At 48.0% G+C, this 20,477-nt stretch overlaps 1 protein-coding gene across 1 annotated transcript in view; it reads right to left on the bottom strand.

Annotated features, from left to right (window-relative positions):
* The window catches only part of ecd (ecdysoneless cell cycle regulator), a 209,723-nt gene that overhangs the window by 184,554 nt on the left and 4,692 nt on the right, over window positions 1-20,477 (bottom strand). The window contains exon 3 of the mRNA XM_069300635.1: window positions 15,301-15,418. Within this exon, the coding sequence (XP_069156736.1) occupies window positions 15,301-15,418 (118 nt within the window). The remainder of the gene's footprint in view (window positions 1-15,300; window positions 15,419-20,477) is intronic.

Raw genomic sequence — 20,477 nt, 5'->3', positions numbered from 1 at the left:
TACCACAAACACTGACCTGTACCACAAACACTAACCTGTACCACAAACACTAACCTGTACCACAAACACTAACCTGTACCACAAACACTAACCTGTACCACAAACACTGACCTGTACCACAAACACTAACCTGTACCACAAACACTAACCTGTACCACAAACACTAACCTGTACCACAAACACTAACCTGTACCACAAACACTAACCTGTACTACTTTTGTACTACCATTACCCCGTTTGTGGCAGGAGGCCTGGTCGACGACCGGGCCGCGAGAACGCTAAGCCCCGGAAGCATCTCAAGGTACCCCCCAAAAATCACTTATCGTGTTTCCTCGCCCACGCGACAGCTCATGGTAAGCCTTGCCTCCCAACTCGTGTTTCCTTGAACACGACTCGCTCACTAATCGGTTAACAAGCAGGGTTCTCAAGTCCTGCTGGGTCAACAGACGTGACGAGTTAAGGGTTGGCACCTAGTCAATCCTCCCTGGCCAGGACTCCAACCTGTAAGAAATCGCTCGCGAGGCAAGTGGTAAGTACACTTTGGTAATGCACTTGAACAGATTGATTTTGATATTTCATTTTGTGATTCTGTACATTTATGTTTTTTAAACAATTTGGTTGCATTATATTTGACATATTTTGTCTCGTGCAATTTTATATATATATATATATATACATATATATATATATATATATATATATATATATATATATATATATATAATGTTGATACAGTAGAACATACAAAAATTAAAGCAATTTATTCAGATAAAGTGTGACTGGTAATGCATTAATTTCACGAAATATAATTGAGATAGCCTTCAATGTTCCCACAACTCAGCGTACTCTTATAAAAATATGTACTCCTTAACTGACTCCTCGCCTGATGGACGGTGTTGTGTTGGGGAGTTTAACACTCCAAGTAACTGACGTCCTGTTAACACTGTCTCCAGACAAGTCAACTGTGTGAGGCATTCTCCGGTTGGCCTCTGTCAACCACGGGCCCTTGTCAACCACGGGCCCCCCTGTCAACCTCGGGCCCCCCTGTCAACCACGGGCCCCCTGTCAACCTCGGGCCCCCCTGTCAACCTCGGGCCCCCCTGTCAACCTCGGGCCCCCCTGTCAACCTCGGGCCCCCCTGTCAACCTACGGGCCCCCTGTCAACCACGGGCCCCCGTCAACCACGGGCCCCCGTCAACCACGGGCCCCCGTCAACCACGGGCCCCCGTCAACCACGGGCCCCCGTCAACCACGGGCCCCCGTCAACCACGGGCCCCCGTCAACCAAGAGGGCCCCGTCAACCAAGAGGCCCCGATCACCCACTACCACCCACGAGCCCAGTACCGTCTAGCACCTGTCACCCCACTAGTACGTGCCGATCCACTGTGACCGTCACTGTATTAAATATATGCCTTTCATCATTTCCATGACAAATGGTGTCTCCTGGCGCGACGTGTCCCACTCCACACTTGACACATGTGACAGTCAGGTAGGCTGTGTTCCTGTATGGTCAAGGTGATAGCATGATGACCAGTGTGGGGCAATGTTCCCTGGTCACACTGGAGAGTGAGAGCCTGAGGGACCTAAATGAATGAGCATTCATATAGGCCCCTTTACTCGACGTTTGGTTCATCCCACAGCGCCAGTTCTGATAACCAAAAAATGGCCCACTAGATACTCAGATTAGTCGCCGAAGCTTCAGCGTTCAAGCAAGCTCAGCATCTCACCCATTTACTGCCGCATTCAGCACGTACTCGAACGCTGTCAGTAAATTAAAGAAAAAGAAGGACTGCAAGAATGATTGGGAGGGGAGAGGGGACACACCACACTATACGAAAAGGAATAATATACTTAATAGAATGCCATATTAGAGGACGGTAATACTAAGGAATACATGCTAAAGCAAGGTCACAACAGCCACATCATGGGAAGGTCACGATAATGTAAGGCCGTAATAAGAGTGGCTCACACTAAGGGAACCCCCCCCCCCCTCTCCCCCCTAGTAAAGGTGGGTGGAGGAGGGACAGGTTGTCCCTGCCTTATCTCTCCTGCATTACTGGTTCGAGGTCACAGTGCTGCTCTTCCTCGCCCGCTCATCACAACCCCCGACGCACAGAGTACCCTCAGCACCGCCCCTCTACATCACTCCGGGCACAACAACGCCTCTCAAGTCTAATCCTATCATCTGCCAGTTGGGACAAGCGAGCTACCAGTCAAAGGTGATAATAAACGACAAACGCTCACGCAAAATGCCAAATAAAAGGCAGTTCAGACATCTCGTTCCGCTGCGGGTGAAAGCTGTTTGGCTAGAAGCGCAGTTGCCGCCACCACCAGCCACTGGGCTCCCTGCAGCCGCTGCTGCCACATGTGTCTGCCAGTGCCAACTTCTCCTTCGTCCTCCACGCGGCCTCGGTGCCCTCATTATGGCGCCAACATCACAGGGGTGCCACGCGGGAACGGAGAAGGCGCCCACACAAGGGAATATCCCAGGGACGCCACGCCACACGCCAACATAAAAGGAAGACTTTCTTGTTTGATTTTGTGCGCGTGCGTGCGTGCGTGCACACATGGAGGCAATTATTATTTCACTATCAACTTGACCCCCCACATGCTAACATCTCTTACACTGATGTTAGCCATGTTACCACTTCAAACTCCTCACACCCACGTGGCTCATCAGCGTATCTGACCTCCATGACCTCCTCATCGTGAACACGCTGCCAATATTCCAGTCAAGACCTCAGAATTTCATGTCTGGATCACGTCCCCTCACTTCATCTTTCGACCAGTGAGTTTATATTTAGTTCCGTCGGTCTATACTCGAATCTCACCCCCCTAAATTCTGGGAGGACGGGCAAGGACGCGCGCGCCGGGACGCACACAGACGCACACAAACCCTACACAGCCAACCTCTAGCTTGTTGCATAAGTTATGTAGGTCAGGATCACTGTGTTAGTGGGTCATGTATCACTCCCCGCCACCACCTCCCTCCACCACCACTCTCTTCCTCTCCCCACCAACACACCTATGAGTACACGCACGCTCGCTCGCACGCGCGCACGCGTACACACGTGTGCGCGCGCGCGCGCGCGCGCACACACACACACACACACACACACACACACACACACACACACACACACACCACACACCACACACACACACACACACACACACACACACACACACACACACCGGGGACTCTCACACTAAAATCCTGACACTGTGTACTCAACTAGGTGAGTACACAGTGTCAAGAGTTTAGTGTCAGTAGCTAAAAAATGGAATGCATTGGTCCCGCCTCTCAACTGTCAATCAACAAGTGTACAGGATTCCCTGAGCCTATTGGGCTCTATCATATCTACACTTGAAACTGTGTATGGAGTCAGCCTCCACCACATCACTGCCTAATGCATTCCGTTTGTCAACCACTCTGACACAGAAAAAATTCTTTCTAATGTCTTTATGGCTCATTTGGGCACTCAATTTCCACCTGTGTCCCCTAGTGCGAGTGCCCCTTGTGTTAAATGAACTGTCTTTGTCTATCCGATCAATTCCTTTGAGAATATTGTATATGGTGATCATGTCCCCCCCTAACTCTCCCGTTTCCCCCTGTTTCCCTGTGACGTGAGGTTTAATTTCCCGTAGTCTCTCCTCATAGCTCATGCCCCTCGGTTCGGGCACTAGGCTGGTGGTAAACCTCTGAACCTTCTGCAACTTTGTTTTATGCCTGACGAGATATGGACTCCATGCTGGAGCTGCATACTACAGGATTGGTCTGACATACGTGATATACAAGAGAGAGAGTGTGTGTGTGTGTGTGTGTGTGTGTGTGTGTGTGTGTGTGTGTGTGTGTGTGTGTGTGTGTGTGTGTGTGTGTGTGTGTGTGTGTAATTACCTAAGTGTAGTTACAGGCCGAGAGCTACGCTCGTGGTGTCCCGTCTTCCCACCACTGTGTCGTATGACGCTTTTAAACTACTGACAGTTTTGGCCTTCACAACTTTCTCACTTAACTTGGTCCAACCGTCTACCACTGTTTGCAAATGGGGACTTTCTAATTTTTTCTCGGCAGCAATATGAGCCAGGCGGCAACACCAGAGTGAGCCAAGCAGCAACACCAGAAGGATCCAAGCAGCAACACCAGTGATCCAAGCAGCAACATCAGATAGTGATCCAAACAGAAACATCAGATAGTGAGCCAAGCAGCAACACCAGAGTGAGCCAAGCAGCAACACCAGAATGATCCAAGCAGCAACACCAGTGATCCAAGCAGCAACATCAGATAGTGATCCAAACAGAAACATCAGATAGTGAGCCAAGCAGCAACACCAGAGTGAGCCAAGCAACAACACCAGAGTGAGCCAAGCAGCAACACCAGAATGATCCAAGCAGCAACACCAGTGATCCAAGCAGCAACATCAGATAGTGATCCAAACAGAAACATCAGATAGTGAGCCAAGCAGCAACACCAGAGTGAGCCAAGCAACAACACCAGAGTGAGCCTAGCAGCAACACCAGAGTGAGCCAAGCAACAACACCAGAGTGAGCCTAGCAGCAACACCAGAGTGAGCCTAGCAACAACACCAGAGTGAGCCAAGCAGCAACACCAGAGTGAGCCAAGCAACAACACCAGAGTGAGCCTAGCAGCAACACCAGAGTGAGCCTAGCAACAACACCAGAGTGAGCCAAGCAGCAACACCAGAGTGAGCCAAGCAACAACACCAGAGTGAGCCAAGCAACAACACCAGAGTGAGCCTAGCAACAACACCAAGTAAACCTTCCCTGGGGGGACCACTAAGTATAATCTGAACCAAACTAACTACGCAACATCACACAACATAAATAGGCCTAACCTAAGTAAAATTCGACCGATATTAACGATTCAAATATATCAACTTTTTGACACCCATACCCACCCTCCCACACACACACACACACACACACACACACACACACGCGCGCGTGTACACACAGACACACACGCAAACATTCAATCCCACAATTACCAGTCTCTCACAAGGATGCATAACATTCTGATCTATTTATACAACTACATACATTTGTGTTATATGAGAGGGGGGGGGGGAAGTTGGGTCACCATGTGTTGAGGAAGAAAGAAAGATGGGAGGTGGGAAGAGAAGGGAAGGGAGGGAGGGGGAAGACAGACGTCCTCACCCACTAACCCACTGCACTTCATGCTACTGACACACTGCACTTGACCCGTCACCTCGCACCCAAGGCCTCCACACTCACCATCCTGCTCCTTCTATTACCACCGCACCACAACTATACTCTCCTCATCTTTCACCACACGCACACACACGCACACACACGCACACAATGACAAATGGAATGCATTAGGCAGTGATGTAGGTGGAGGCTGACTCCATACACAGTTTCAAGTGTAGATATGATAGAGCCCAGTAGGCTCAGGAACCTGTCCACCAGTTGATTGACGGTTGAGAGGCGGGACCAGAGAGCCTAGAGCTCAACCCCCTGCAAGCACAACTAGGCGAGTACATATTCAGCCCAGTAGGTTCAGGAGTCTGTACACCAGTTGATTGACGGTTGAGAGGCGGGACCAAAGAGCCAGAGCTCAACCCCTGCAAGCACAACTAGGGGAGTACACACACACAAGCACGAAGACTGGTGCAACCTTAATTTACAAAACATTTCCCTTCCAACGCAAAGACAAGCCGCCGCCTCTGCTATCTTCATCTCGGATATCTATGCAGACCTTAATTTAGTATTTACCCTGTGCTAGTAGATAGCCACGTCTTGGACCAATAGATCTCACTTCTGTTATCCGCCTTTCCTAAATAGGTCTACTCTCATATACCTTTATAACTGCTTCCACTACACACCGTTTCCACAACCAACCACAACTACTATCACCAACACCAATTACTTTAGCCATTTAATTACAACCACCAACACGATCATCGTCTGCAACCCACAACGATCATCAACCCCCCAAATAACCTCAACCAAATTTTCTTATTAATCATCCATTTCCTTAAACTGGAGTGACTTCCGTTTCCATTTCAACTCCGGACTCTGGCCCTTCTCACCTTCAAGGATTTCACCACTTGCCTTTTCCGTATTGGTCGCCCGACAAAAGTGAAAGCTCCGTCTATCTTTAGTCGACCCTCGAACCTGTTCTCTTTCTCGCAGCTTGCCACCTGTCTGCCCTTTCACTCTTCTTCACACCTGCTTTTCACGCTTTCCCCCAGTACCGTACCGTCTTGAACAGAACACTTATCCCCTAATCTTCGGGATTCCTGTCAGGTACCTGCCTCTGCACGCCGCCGTGTAAACGTATGTACCCTTTTTGGCTTCTCGGTGGAAACACCCACAGAGTACGTGCCTCTTCATCTCTTCCGATGTCCCTTTCCACTGTTCCCTCTCACAAACGTGTCTTCTCGCTCCACACACCTCCCGAGACACCTGTGTTGTCACTCCACACCTCCCTAGACACCTGTCTTCTCACCCCACTCCATTGTGTATTCACAAACATCTAGCATTTTATAGAGAGAAATAACCAGTTAATAAATAAGGTCTACGTTAACCGAGGCGCACTTTCACCACCACGTGGAGTGGTGATGTGCACTGGGCTTACCGCCGTGAAACAAAAGTGTTAGGACGCGAGCACCAGGAAAGCGGGAGAGCTACGCGCTCATGTATATCAGGGACACACACACACACACACACACACACACACACACACACACACACACACACACACACACACACACACACACACACACACACTTGTGTGTCCTCGATATATTCTCCCCCTCCCCCACCTCTCTGTATGCATACACATGAAGCCAGTATTTCGTCGCTGGCGCTACCGAACAAGAGTAGTCAAGAGAGAAATGTACTTTGACCGTTCTAAATGACTGGTGGTTGTTTTCAAGCCTGACGAGTGCTGCAAGGTGCATCAGGAATGCGGTGTCTTGGCAGCAACAGTCCCGTGGCTCTTGTCACGTTGGCTCCGAGGAAAGAGGACGGACTAAGCCACCCAAGGCCCAAGAATCAGAGATATAAGATAGTATTTCTTTGGTAAAAATTTAGACCAAACTCGCTATGAGTGGACTAACGTAGTGGAGGCGAACTACAAACATCAATTTTAATTATCATTGTTATTGTCTAAGAATCCGGTTCGGAATTATCATTTAAATACAGAACAGTTAAATAGGTGGAGAAGGGAAGAATGTAAACAAGCGGTCAGGATTGTCAGTCTCCGTGGTGTAGTGGTAAGACACTCGCCTGGCGTTCCGCGAGCGCTATGTCATGGGTTGGTATCCTGGCCGGGGAGGATTTACTGGGCGCAATTCCTTAACTGTAGCCTCTGTTTAACGCAACAGTAAAATGTGTACTTGGATGAAAAAACGATTCTTCGCGGCAGGGGATCGTATTCCAGGGACCATAGGATTAAGGACCTGCCCGAAACGCTACGCGTACTAGTGGCTGTACAAGAATGTGACAACTCTTGTATATATCTCAAAAAAAAAAAAAAAAAAAAAAAAAGGATTGAAGAAGGGAGCCGAGCAGCCAGAGATCGCTGCTGTAAACATCAACATGTTCAAACACGCTAAATATGCCTAAACAAAAATAATCTCAATCCACCAACGTCTCGATGTTGACCAGAAAGAAAGATCAAAATATTTCACCCGTCTATTTACATTAATTGCACCCGGACTTTTTTTTTTATTTTAATTCAGAAAAATTTAGGTTGTCAAATAATAGTTTAGGAAAGTTTTGACGAGGAGCAGAGGAGGCGATGGTGCCCATCACCAGGACAACCCAACCATCACGCACGTGCACCCTACACGCACGTGCACCCTACACGCACGTGCACCCTACACGCACGTGCACCCAACACGCACGCGCACCTTACACGCACGCGCACCCTACACGCACGTGCACCCTACACGCACGTGCACCCTACACGCACGTGCACCCTACACGCACGTGCACCCTACACGCACGTGCACCCTACTCGCACGTGCACCCTACACGCACGTGCACCCAACACGCACGTGCACCCAACACGCACGTGCAAAGATGTGTATCAGGACAATTATACAAGCTGCAGCAGCCGATGTACCCCCTCCCCTGCACCATTCACATACAAACCTTACAATCTAAACTAACGTTACGGTAATTTCAGTAACCAGATTAGAATAACAACAAATAGATTATCGAAAACGCAACCGCATAGATCTAAACAAATAATACAACAAAGAAAATAACATAAAAAAACAAACAATGAACCAGAATCATCAACGATCACAATAGGCAATACATGATATTCAATAACACACGATATACTATGATATACAATACATGATATTCAATAATACATGATATACTATGATATACAACAATACATGATATACAACAAAACGCATCAAGTACAGCGGGTGGTGTGTGATGGAGGTGTGGGGGGGGGGAAGCTGGGAGGGATATGACGGATAATGAAAGTGACTGCGTCCTCTCCTCCCCCCCCCCTCCCTATCCCCCCATATCCCACTACCCCCCCACAATTCACCATGGCCCAGTCCCCCACTAACCCAGTAAACTTGACCCACTCACCCACTCCCCCATTACCCCCTCCCCAATACCCCCCTCAACTTTTACCTTCAATGCCAGCATCCATTTATATGTTGTGGAGGGAGGGGACAGTACTCGCCTAATGAAATTCATCTAGTTGTGCTTGCGGGGGGTTCAGCTTCGGCTCTTTGGTCCCGCCTCTCAACTGTCAATCAGCAGATGTATATATTCCTGAGCCTACTGGGCTCTATCATATCTAAATGTGAAACTGTGTATGGAGTCAGCCTCCACCACATCACTGCCTAATACATTCCATTTGCTAACTACTCTTATAATAATAAGAGGTTAATTATTATTAACATCTTTATTGACACTAGAGAAGCTCTGTGGTTCAAAGGTGCACTCAGTTTCTACCCGTGTCCCCTTGTGTGTGTACCGCCCGTGTTAAATATATTTTCTTTAGCTACCCTATCAATTCCTCTGAGAATCTTGTATGAATGTCTCCCCTAACTCTGCTTTCTTCCAGCAACATGACGTTTAGTTCCCGTAGTCTCTCCTCTTAGCTTTTACTTCTCAGCTCGGGTATTAATCTGGTGGCATACCGTTGAACCTTCTCCAGTTTAGTTTTGTGCTTGACTAAACGGACTCGATGCTGAGCTGCATACTACAGGACTGTTCTGATATGTGGTATATAAAGATCTAAATTATTCCTTATACAAGTCTGTAAAGGCAGTTTTTTATGTTAACCAACCTGGCATATGCCGCTGATGTTATCCTCTTGATGTGGCTTCATTGGTCAGGTTTGACGTGATATCAACCCGCAGGTCTTTCTCTCTCCCTGATTCTTGAAAGATTTCATCTCCCAAATGGTACCGTGTATTACTTTACATTTGCATGGATTAAACTCTAATAGCCATTTGTTGGACCATTCCTTCAGTTTATCCAAGACATCTTGTAGCCTCATGTTGTCCTCCTGTCTTAATCCTTCCCACAATTTTAGAATTTTAGTGCAGTGTAAAATCTGCATACAGTGAAGTGATAAAAAAGAGCTTGGGGAAGATGGAAGTGAGTGAGTGAGGGAGCGGGAGAGAGAGTGAAGGGAAAGACAGCATGGAGAAGACGTTGATGAAAGAGTGACATAGAGACTACGAGGGAAAACACGGAGAGAATAAGCTGAATGAATATGGAATATGTATGTATGTGGAGGAAAAGAATGGGGGGGAGGGGGGGAGACATTTTTTTTAGACATTGTGGAAGAGGTTGGAGGAGGTCAACCCGTTCTCGCACTTGCTTATAGTCAATATCTTGCTTATGAATAAGTGCATATGACACATACTAATTTATTGGGAATATTTGCGTTTACCTTGAAATGCTGAATAGAAAACCACAACCTAACCTAACCTTCTTAGCTAACCTAACCTTCTTAGTATGTCGAGATATTACAATTAGTACTGAACCTATATTGATATTACAATCCTATAGTATGAATAGTACCTATATTGATATTACAGTTTTATAAAAATAATAAAACAAAACTAAAATATTTGAATCAATTTTAAAGTAACTCAGGATATTGTCGAACTTTGTATAAAATCTTTATTGTTTAATAAAACTGAGAGGAAAAGTTAGTGCCTTGAAAAAAATATGTCTTAGAATGTCACATATGTACTTATTAATAAACGATATAGTGACTACAAGCAATAAGCCATATATGTGCTGTCTTGTGCGAGAGCGGGCTGAGGAGGTGAGAGACCAGGGAAGCTGAGGGACGAGGCCGAGGAGGGGGGAAGGGAGGGACGGATAAACAGGAGAAAGCGCCAAACCATTACAACTGTATAGACGGGGGGGGATGGGGAGCAAGGGGAAAGTTGAAGGTGAGGAGACTGTGAAAGAGGGATAACTGGGTTAGAGGAATGTGAGAGGGAAAAGTGCGCAAGAAGAACACTGGCAAGAAGTGAGCAAGGAGAAAGTGAGCAAGAAGGACATAGGCAAGGAGAAAGGGAGCAAGGAAAACAAAGGCAAGGAGAAAGGGAGCAAGGAGAACAAAGGAAAGGAGAAAGGGAGCAAGGAAAACAAAGGCAAGGAGAAAGGGAGCAAGGAGAACAAAGGCAAGGAGAAAGGGAGCAAGGAAAACAAAGGCAAGGAGAAAGGGAGCAAGGAGAACAAAGGCAAGGAGAAAGTGAGCAAGGAAAACAAAGGCAAGGAGAAAGTGAGGAAGGAGACAAAGGTAAGGAGAAAGTGAGGAAGGCGTGAGATGAGAATGAGTGTACACGGAAGAGAATATAGGTGAGAGAACAGAACTGACGAAAACACCATTAGTCAAATATAGACACTCTTCGGAAAAGATCCCCCCCCCCAATTTTGCACCCACAAGATAACGTAAATTGTAAAGGTTGGCAAATGTTCATCTCCTTGTTTGATGAGCTGTTCACACTTGAGACAGTTAAGCAAGTCCCAGCCGTGTCTGGGTACAAGTGACAGGATGAACAGCCTAACTCCCTCCTCGGGGCAAAATTAAAATTACAAAATTCTGTGTGGGAGGTAAGGTGGGTGTGGGGGGGGAGGTAAGGTGGGTGTGGGGGGGGGGGAGGTAAGGTGGGTGTGGGGGGGGAGGTAAGGTGGGTGTGGGGGGGGAGGTAAGGTGGGTGTGGGGGGGGAGGTAAGGTGGGTGTGGGGGGGGGAGGTAAGGTGGGTGTGGGGGGGGAGGTAAGGTGGGTGTGGGGGGGGAGGTAAGGTGGGTGTGGGGGGGGAGGTAAGGTGGGTGTGGGGGGGGAGGTAAGGTGGGTGTGGGGGGGGGAGGTAAGGTGGGTGTGGGGGGGGAGGTAAGGTGTGTGTGTGTGGGGGGGAGGTAAGGTGTGGGTGTGGGGGGGAGGTAAGGTGGGTGTAGGGGGGGAGGTAAGGTGGGTGTGGGGGGGAGGTAAGGTGGGTGTGGGGGGGGAGGTAAGGTGGGTGTGGGGGGGGGAGGTAAGGTGTGGGTGTGGGGGGGGGTAAGGTGGGTGTGTGGGGGGGAGGTGTGTGGGGGAAGGTAAGGCGGGGAAGAACAAATGGGTCGAAAGTGTTAGAATACGAGGGAAAGCAAGAGCGGGTAAGAATAAGTGTGTGAGCGTAAGGGGGGGGGGTGAATCATGTGGGACTATGGGTAAGAGATTCTATAGGAGAAAGGGTAATCAAAGGATGGGGAGAGAAACACCGTAAGGAAAGTGAATGTGGGGGAGAACAGGTGGGGGGGGGAGAGAGAGAACAGGTGGGGGGGAGAGAGAGCAGGTGGGGGGGGGGGAGAGCAGGTGGGGGGGGGGGAAGAGAATGTGGAGGGAACGTGGAAGAGAATGCTCCAGAATAAATTGGAAGAAAATGTGACAATATTGAGAAAGTGTGGGAGAAAGTGACAGAAGAGATAGTGTTGGTGAAAAAGAGGGTGTAGGAAAAGAAAGAGAACGGAATCGGGGAGAAAGGTGGAAGAGCTGAGAGGAGTGAAGGGGTGAGGAATGAGCTTGGGGGGGGTACAGAGGAGAAACTGGAAATATAGTGAGAGTGCATGAAGACGATAATGAAGGAGAGATGACGAGGGGTGCAAAAGGTGTAAGGGAATAGAGACTGGAAGGAGAAAAGGAGAAGAGATTGAAATGGTAAGCAGGAAGAACGGAGAGATTGAAAGGGAGAGGAAGACAGAATGCGTGGGGGAAAGAGTGCAGCAGGAAAGATTGAGACGGAAGAGTGAGAGAGAGAGAGAGAGAGAGAGAGAGAGAGAGAGAGAGAGAGAGAGAGAGAGAGAGAGAGAGAGAGAGAGAGAGAGAGAGAGAGAGAGAGAGAGAGAGAGAGAGATATGAGGAGGAGGAGGAAAGAGAGAGAGAGAGAGAGAGAGAGAGAGAGAGAGAGAGAGAGAGAGAGAGAGAGAGAGAGAGAGAGAGAGAGAGAGAGAGAGAGAGAGAGAGAGAGAGAGAGAGAGGAGGGAGAGAGAGAGAGAGAGAGAGAGAGAGAGAGAGAGAGAGAGAGAGAGAGAGAGAGAGAGAGAGAGAGAGAGAGATGAGGAGGAGGAAGAGAGAGAGAGAGAGAGAGAGAGAGAGAATGAGGAGGAAGAGAGAGAGAGAGATGAGGAGGAGGAAGAGAAATGAGGAGGAGGAAGAGAGAGAGAGAGAGATGAGGAGGAGGAAGAGAGAGAGAGATTTGGAGGAGGAAGCGAGAGAGAGATAAGGAGGAGAGAGAGATAAGGAGGAAAGAGAGATGAGGAAGAGAGAGAAGGTGATGAAAGAGAGAGTGCACCTAAGGTCTGTAAGGTGTCGCTGACCGTGAAGACTGTGCGACAAGAACGACCTGTGAGAGAGGAAGTGAAGTAGGAGGGGAGGGTGAAAGGAGGAGGGAGGGGGAGGGTTGGATAAAGGGGGAGGGGAAAGGTTGGAGAGAGGGGAGGGGGAGGAGAGGGGAAGGGTTGGAGAGAGGGGAGGGGGAAGGTCGGAGAGAGGGGAGGGGGAAGGTCGGAGAGAGGGGAGGGGGAGGAGAGGGGAAGGGTTGGAGAGAGGGGAGGGGGAGGAGAGGGGAAGGGCTGGAGAGAGGGCGCGTTGGGGAGGGTTATGAAGGGGGAGGGAGGGACAAAGAGGAGAACTGTGCAGGAAGGCGCATCGCTAGTCTTGACCCGTTATGACTGGACTGGTCAGAACTTCAGAAACTTCAACACCAGCGAGATATTGGTAGACTTACCATTATGTACAAGGCCAATATTCTCAAGGAACTCCAACTTCATGGGCAGCCAAAAGTTGGCAGCCGTAACACAAGGCACTCGGCAATCAACAGCCTCGTGCTAGCAATGCCCTTCTTATCACTCAATCACTCATTCCTAGGCTGAACTGCACCTGCAACTTGTTCACTCAACATGTCCATATGAGTGAAATCAAGTCAACTGACCATATGAGAGTTGTGGCACACAGTTGGCTCCTGGTTTATCCTCTTCCTTACATGACAGTTACTTAGAATGAAATGTAATTTATTCGTAATAGATACAAATATTACACCCGTCATATAATTGTTTCTAAAGTCAGGCTTCAGGTGAGATAAGGGAGGATAGCTTTTAGCTTGGAGATTTACCAAGAACAATTCACTATCTCTTTCACTCACTCACACACTCACAGAGCAACAAGGGGGGTTCCCCACCCAGAACAAGTATTCCTCCCAAAACTTTTTCCCATTCTAATACTGTACAGTATTGTTAACATCTGTTCCCTGATCATTGGAAAATTAATCAAAATATATTGGATGTGTCATAGCTTTGGCTATGATGGGGCGAGGAAGTCTGGCAATGCCGAGGATCCGAGAGATTGATTGATTGATAAAGATTAAGCCACCCAAGAGGTGGCACGGGCATGAATAGCCCGATCTGAGAGCGTGGTCGCCAGCTGGTATATTCCAGCCCTGACGGGTTCCAGGAGTGGCCTTAAAAATATTTTTACATCAATATTTAAAAGTCTCTGACTATTTTTGTATACAGTTTTTTGCAGTAATATTAATTAATAGTGTGTAATTTGAGTAATTTATATCATTAAATGTGTGAGATATTGCTATGTTCAAAATTAAGGTGCCTATATTTAATGACATATATTACTTGAACAATATAACTATGTTTTTGCTGTTATTACACCATATACACACATCATATATATCTATCAACATATTTATGCACCATAATGGAGCAATAAGCAGTTCAGATGGGTGTGGTGAGTGAATCAAAACATAGCATGGAGCCACACGATATGAGCAGACTACGCCATCAATCACCTGATGCAAGAAAATGCCTCCAGTATACAGTACAGTACTACACACAGCGCTATGACTAGCCACAGAACTGCTGTTATTTTCACATTCTTGTCACGAAATTCTGAATATGAGTCCATTTCCACAAAGTTATATTGTAAAGGAGCATGAGGTCGTTTCATGACGATGAGGTCGTTGTCATTTTCATACACAAACAATTCCTGGAGTCTGTGTGTATTTACTATTTGTGTCTGCAGAATCCAACTGTCAGCTCTTTAACCCCGCCTTTCTAAACGATCTATTTTTCTCCATTATATCTACTACATATACAGTATTTCTCTTTTAACACACACACACACATTGAATCTCTACCTCACGCTGTGAGCATCATAACTAGCATTGTGTTCATTGAAATCTGAATGTTATACATTGAGTTTATCACAGTCAGGATCATCTATGACAATATTAATGCAAAATAATTACAGTTACTTATTTTATTCATCGCCAATAAGTGTTGCTGTGGCCCTGACCTGCACAGCTGTGCTGTGAGAACCAGCTGCAGCCGCCAGCCTTGGTGGCTCTAACAATACTGAGGCTTTCATAGCCTCAGTACTGCCAGACTGAATCACACAGACGAGCAAGATATTGGTACATGCTCCCAAGTGACCAAGTAAGTCTCGGAAGCCTGACAGTTCCTGGAGGGGGTCCTGAAGTGCCACAGGAGCAAACTTCAGGTGGCTATTTATGAGGGTCAGCCCAGAAACAGTGAAGTGTAGACATGCCCATTTGTCAGGTGCTATTTAGTAGCTTAAATTATACACTACCACATACAGGACAAACTAGCCATGCCAGCGTTAGATGAACAATTTTCATATTAGAAACTCTAGTCTATTTACCAATACACTAGGTCTAAAGTCTATTCACACTGCCAGCACTACTCTATTTAACAACACACTAACCTTGGAATATCTTTTATACTAAATGCTCTTATATACTTACCGACACACTAGCCCCGAGAAGTCTCGGGTAAGGTTGAGCAGGAGGAAAACAATAAACCACTCGTCTTCTAACAGGTCCCCAACTACAGTCACACCACCCAGGTGAGGACCAAGCACACCTAGAAAAAAACAGCATTGAATGTAATGAAATGCCAATTTCTGGGCAAGCCCCAGTGGCTCCCTGAAGCTACAATGATAATACAGTGCCAAATTACAAGGTGCCATCAGTCACAGAGTTCTTTTAGGCCTACCGGGGGACGAGTCAGAACCTGGCCCATTCTCTAAAGAGGCACAGAGAGCAGTGGCACTATGATCAAAATTGTCAAGTGAATTTTAGCCATGTCTGCCACCACCAGCAAAGCACCCACAAAGTCAGCGAGACAAAATAGACCACCACTGGTTATACGGAAATATCGATGCTTCAAAATCACCAAAATTTTCTAGAGGAAACTAGATTTATTCCTCCAAGGAGTGCCGGACCAACCGGGCTGTGGTGGGTATGTGGGCCTGCGGGCCGCTCCAAGCAACAGCCTAGTGGACCAAACTCTCACAAGTCAAGCCTGGCCTTGGGCCGGTCTTGGGGAGTAGAAGAACTCCCCCATCAATGTAAACAAATGATCAAAAAGTTATAAAACTAGCACCAAATCGTTTGACCCACCTTCTCACCTCGCTTTGGGGAATGAGGGAGGGTGAAGGTGGAGCAGCTGGCTGTTCCAACCTCAGTTCTATGATGGGAAAACCCACCCACCAAACAAACAGTGCCTGAAAAAATGAGCCAGCCATCAGGGAGTCAGAAGGATCAACCAGGACAAAAGATACGATAGTCCCCATCTTGACCAGTCCAGCCAAAGGTATCTACGATGAGTCTTCCAAGTGGGGAATGGTGCCTCTGAAGAAAGGCACCATAACCAGGCCGATGTGAAGAGGTCCATGTCAGTGCCTGAACACCTGGCAAACCCAAGAAAGAAGTTGGCAGTGACAGTCCACTCTATGGAGATGAGACAGAACCATGAAGACCGACGACCAAGACGTTGAACACTTCCATGTCGTGAATGTCACGGAGAGCCAATCCCAGGAAACCAGGAGACGAACTGATGTACTGTACATCTAGAATCCAACTCCAAGAGACGGGGCTGAAGAGAACCCTTCCCCACCTGGTTGAGCCAACATACCATGGGAAGACAGTCTAAAAAGAGCCAGAGCACGAAGCCCAGAGGGATCCAAACCCTCAGCAGGGCAAACCACATGGCACGAGCAAACTCCCACACCGGATTGTGAGCTCAATGAAAGCGAGGGAACTATGGCCCCAGACCAGCATGGCGAGTGCTTGTTACAAAGCCCCAATCAATATCAGAAGAATCCTGGAAGATGCCGAAACACAGCAGCTGGCAAAGGGCACACAGTGAAAGGGCAAGAACCAGAACCTTGGCCAGCAGACACGCTGACTGGCTGGGAGCCAACACCAGCCAGTTGTCAGGGTGGGTCAGGACCCAAACACCAAGAAGACAAAGATGGGCCACCACGACCCAAGTCAAACACGTAAAATGTGATGAGCCAGAGGCCAAAATCAATAGTGAACCTTGAATGAACGTGTAACCTTAACTGAACAGTGAATGTATTGGAGCATGCCAGGACACATCCAGGAGGTCCAGGGATGCAAACAAGCCCCCAACTCAGGGACAAGATGGACATGGAACAACGGGGTCATCTGAAAGGAGGGCCAAGGAACACATTAGTTCAACCTGGACAGAGCAAGGAAGAACTGAAGATCCTGAGAATCCCAATTCAAGATTGGAAAAGGTGGGAACCAATCGAGGGAAAGTTGTCGATACAACCCCCCCCAAAAACTCCCACTCCAAGATGACCCGATGAAGATAAGGAGAAGGCTGAACCAGCAAAATACTGTACTGTACTGAGCCGACCCAGCCACTAAGGAGTCACACGGATCACTCTCCTGTGGCAGGACTTCCAATCTGGCCAGGACCCGAAGCAACAGTTGGACCGAGGGAGACAGGTACAGGGTTTCCTATCTTGAGCAGTCCACGTGAAAGGCATCCACCACGAAGTTCTCACGATCAGGGAATGGAGCTGCTTACAAAGGAAGGCGCTGATTCCACACCAACACAAAGAGGTCCACATCTGGGAGCCTCAATGTCTTGCAAAGCCTCAGGAAAAGGACGGCACCAACTGAACACTCCATGGAAATAGGAAAGAACCAGGACAGACTGTCCATGAGGACATTGGACACTCTCTGCACATGATATGCATGAAGAGTCAAACCTCAAAAGCTCAATAGATGAGCTACTCGAAGCATCCAGTACCAAACAGCCAAGGGCCAACGTGAACCGCCATGGTTGATACAATGAACCATGACAGACCAGCACAAATGAAGCCGAAGCATGAAGCCTGGGAAAATCCCGATCCTCAACAACACATGCTACACGGCAGCAAATTCCTGGCACCATTTTGAGCACCTGACAAAGGAGAGGAGACAACGACCCTGCCAGCCTGGTGAGCTCGTCACAAAACCCCCAACCCAGGGCCGAGGTGCCAGTGAAGACACTGGGCGACGGCAGGCGGACGAAGGCACTAAGGAACCAAACTCCAAAAAGCCTGAAGAGGAAGCCTGCAATGCAGCAGCTGGCAAAGGGCTAATGGGGCCCACACCCAACAATAGTGACTGGCAAAATAGACTGCCCTGCATAAATGAAAACAGCTGCCAAAGCAAAACCCAGCTGGGGAAAAATGACACAGGCAAAGATCAGGATCCCGCACAAACGCTTGTGCAGCTGTCAAGTCATGATAACCAAACCACACGTCAGAAAATGAAGAAACAATGATGTTTCGGTCCATCTTGGACCATTATCAAGTCGGGATAGAAAAGCAGAGTCCAAGAGAGAGGCATTAAAGGAAGGCGCGGCTGGCTGATAGGAAAACCCAGAAGCTTCGGCAGGACTTGCCTGCCCAATTGCCTCTGTGCCTGATTCAGAAGAGGCAACCCTCAGAGCTGACAGAGCCACATCCCAAACAAAGTCCTGCCCCAACCCCGAAACCCTCACACACTTCAGGACTGAATAAGGGAGGGGAAGGATCAGAGGAAGGACAAACCATGCCCAAAGGGGGATGGAAGAGGTAGTGCAGTAGGGCCAAGGGAAGTTCACCAACACCTCCAATTCCAGGACCCTAAACACTAAATGGGGCAGCTCCCGGGCATCAGACACAATCTAGACTGCTGCAACCTAACAAAACAAACACACAAAGCAATTACTACCTGATAGACCCCTAACCTCATCAAGGGAGTCAGAAAGAAGAGCCACATGGAGAGAACAATCCCCACAGGACACAGGGTCAAAGGTGTCAATGACCCAACAGGCAGCATGGCATGGATGATGAACCCTCAAGCTCGCATGAAGTGAGATAGGGTTCAGAGGAGGGGAAGGGATCTCTATTAGATCACGTGTTACGATGTGAATGCTTTCTATGGAGTGAGGTGTGGTGATATCGATGCCATCTATGGACCTGCACTCCAATTCCAAGGCATTAAGTGAGACGAAGACAACACCATCTGTTGGCTGATGTGTGGCATCTGTGAAAGGCTCCTGTTTCATACCTCAGTTAGGTGAGGTTGATGGCGATGACCTTTGGTGAGTGAAGTAATGATATCAATGCCATCTAGATTGTGAATCCAATTACTGTACATTTCATAGTTCCTGGTGAAGGGCTGCCATCCTGTGTTCTCCCTGTATATTTTATGTCTGGCTAATGACTCATGTCTACTGAGGTGATGTGAAAAGTCTACTGTGCTGTGGAAAGGAGTTCACCTTGGGCAGTCCAGAACTCCCGACTTGTTCCTGGGAGAACAAGTGGCCGCCGTCGGTAGTAGACAGTGTGTTAACTGTTGTACTTCAGCAGTGATATTGTGTGGACTGATGTACCTGGGATTCGGCCATGAGGAGTTACAAGACAACAGTAGTGGCTGTCTGCTGAGAAGTGCTGCTAGTGTGTTGCTAGAGACTTCTGCCAGGGTGTTAGAGACCCCTGGAAGTGATTATTAGTGACCCTGTCAACGTGTTGCTGAAGCCCTCTGCCATATTATTAGTGACCCTGTCAGCGTGTTGCTGAAGCCCTCTGCCAATGTGTTTCTGGAGAGCAGATGTGGGGTATTTTGATATCATGACAATACGATGTGTGGACTGGCCCATGTTGAGGAAGGTGAACTTGCCGGTGATTACCATTGAGCGTGGACGACGTATACTTGAAGATAGTGGACTCACCGGGATTTGAAGAACATTGCAGATATATTAAGGGCCCTGTGTGAAAGAGACTGTGTACATAAGTGTAGTTATACTGTACTTCGATAGATAATATATTGGTACAGGTGCTATTGCATCTTGTTTACCCCTCTTTAGTCCTTGCACAATTACTTGCTAATGCCAATTCTTGAGAACTTCTTCATTAACTTGGGGTGGGATCATAGCAGAAGAGGCTCTAAGGCACATTACTGCAGAAAGAACCTGGTTACTGGCTTAAGCAGGCCATAACACCATTGAACCCCCAGGAAGTTTCCAGGGGCTGAAGGGTAAACCAAGCAGGACACCCAGGCACTGGGATCGCTACTCCTGACCTAAATGTAAGCCAACATGGCTTGGTTCAAGGGGGCTGTGAAGGTTGACCCCAACACACTATAAACATTGAGCATGTAAGTCTATCTCCGGTAAGGGAGAGCGATGACCAAGGTAACTGCTACATCAGCACTATAACTGGGATTTCAAGTCCCAGCAGGTGGTAGCAAGTGAGATTCAGCCCCACCAAATGAGTGGGAGATGGGGGCGAACGCGCTCACGTAAGTTCCGAGAGAATTCAGTAGTTTGTTTACATAGTTTGGGAAGTTTTCTCAGCCAGTTCTGAGGCTTCAGTTTCAATTACATCTGGTTGCCTTACCTGGTGAGGTGGCAAAAATAAATATCACCATTCCCTGCACCTCTATGTGGAGGCTGGATTCTGGCTCCAGTCCCCAGTAGGCCTATAGAACTCTATGGCTGATGTAACCTAGTACGGTATATGGAAACCATCTCAGCATATAGCTTCTGGGAGCCACAAGGGACTCCCCCTTTCCCCCCAAGAAAATAGGACAAGGTAAAAGTCAGTATTCACACAGACCTCAGAGTAGGTAGGACC

Source organism: Procambarus clarkii, chromosome 44 (assembly GCF_040958095.1).
Source record: "Procambarus clarkii isolate CNS0578487 chromosome 44, FALCON_Pclarkii_2.0, whole genome shotgun sequence".
NCBI lineage: Eukaryota > Metazoa > Arthropoda > Malacostraca > Decapoda > Cambaridae > Procambarus > Procambarus clarkii.
Note: the sequence above shows the minus strand (reverse complement) of the source record. Positions and strands in the feature narration are given on the sequence as shown.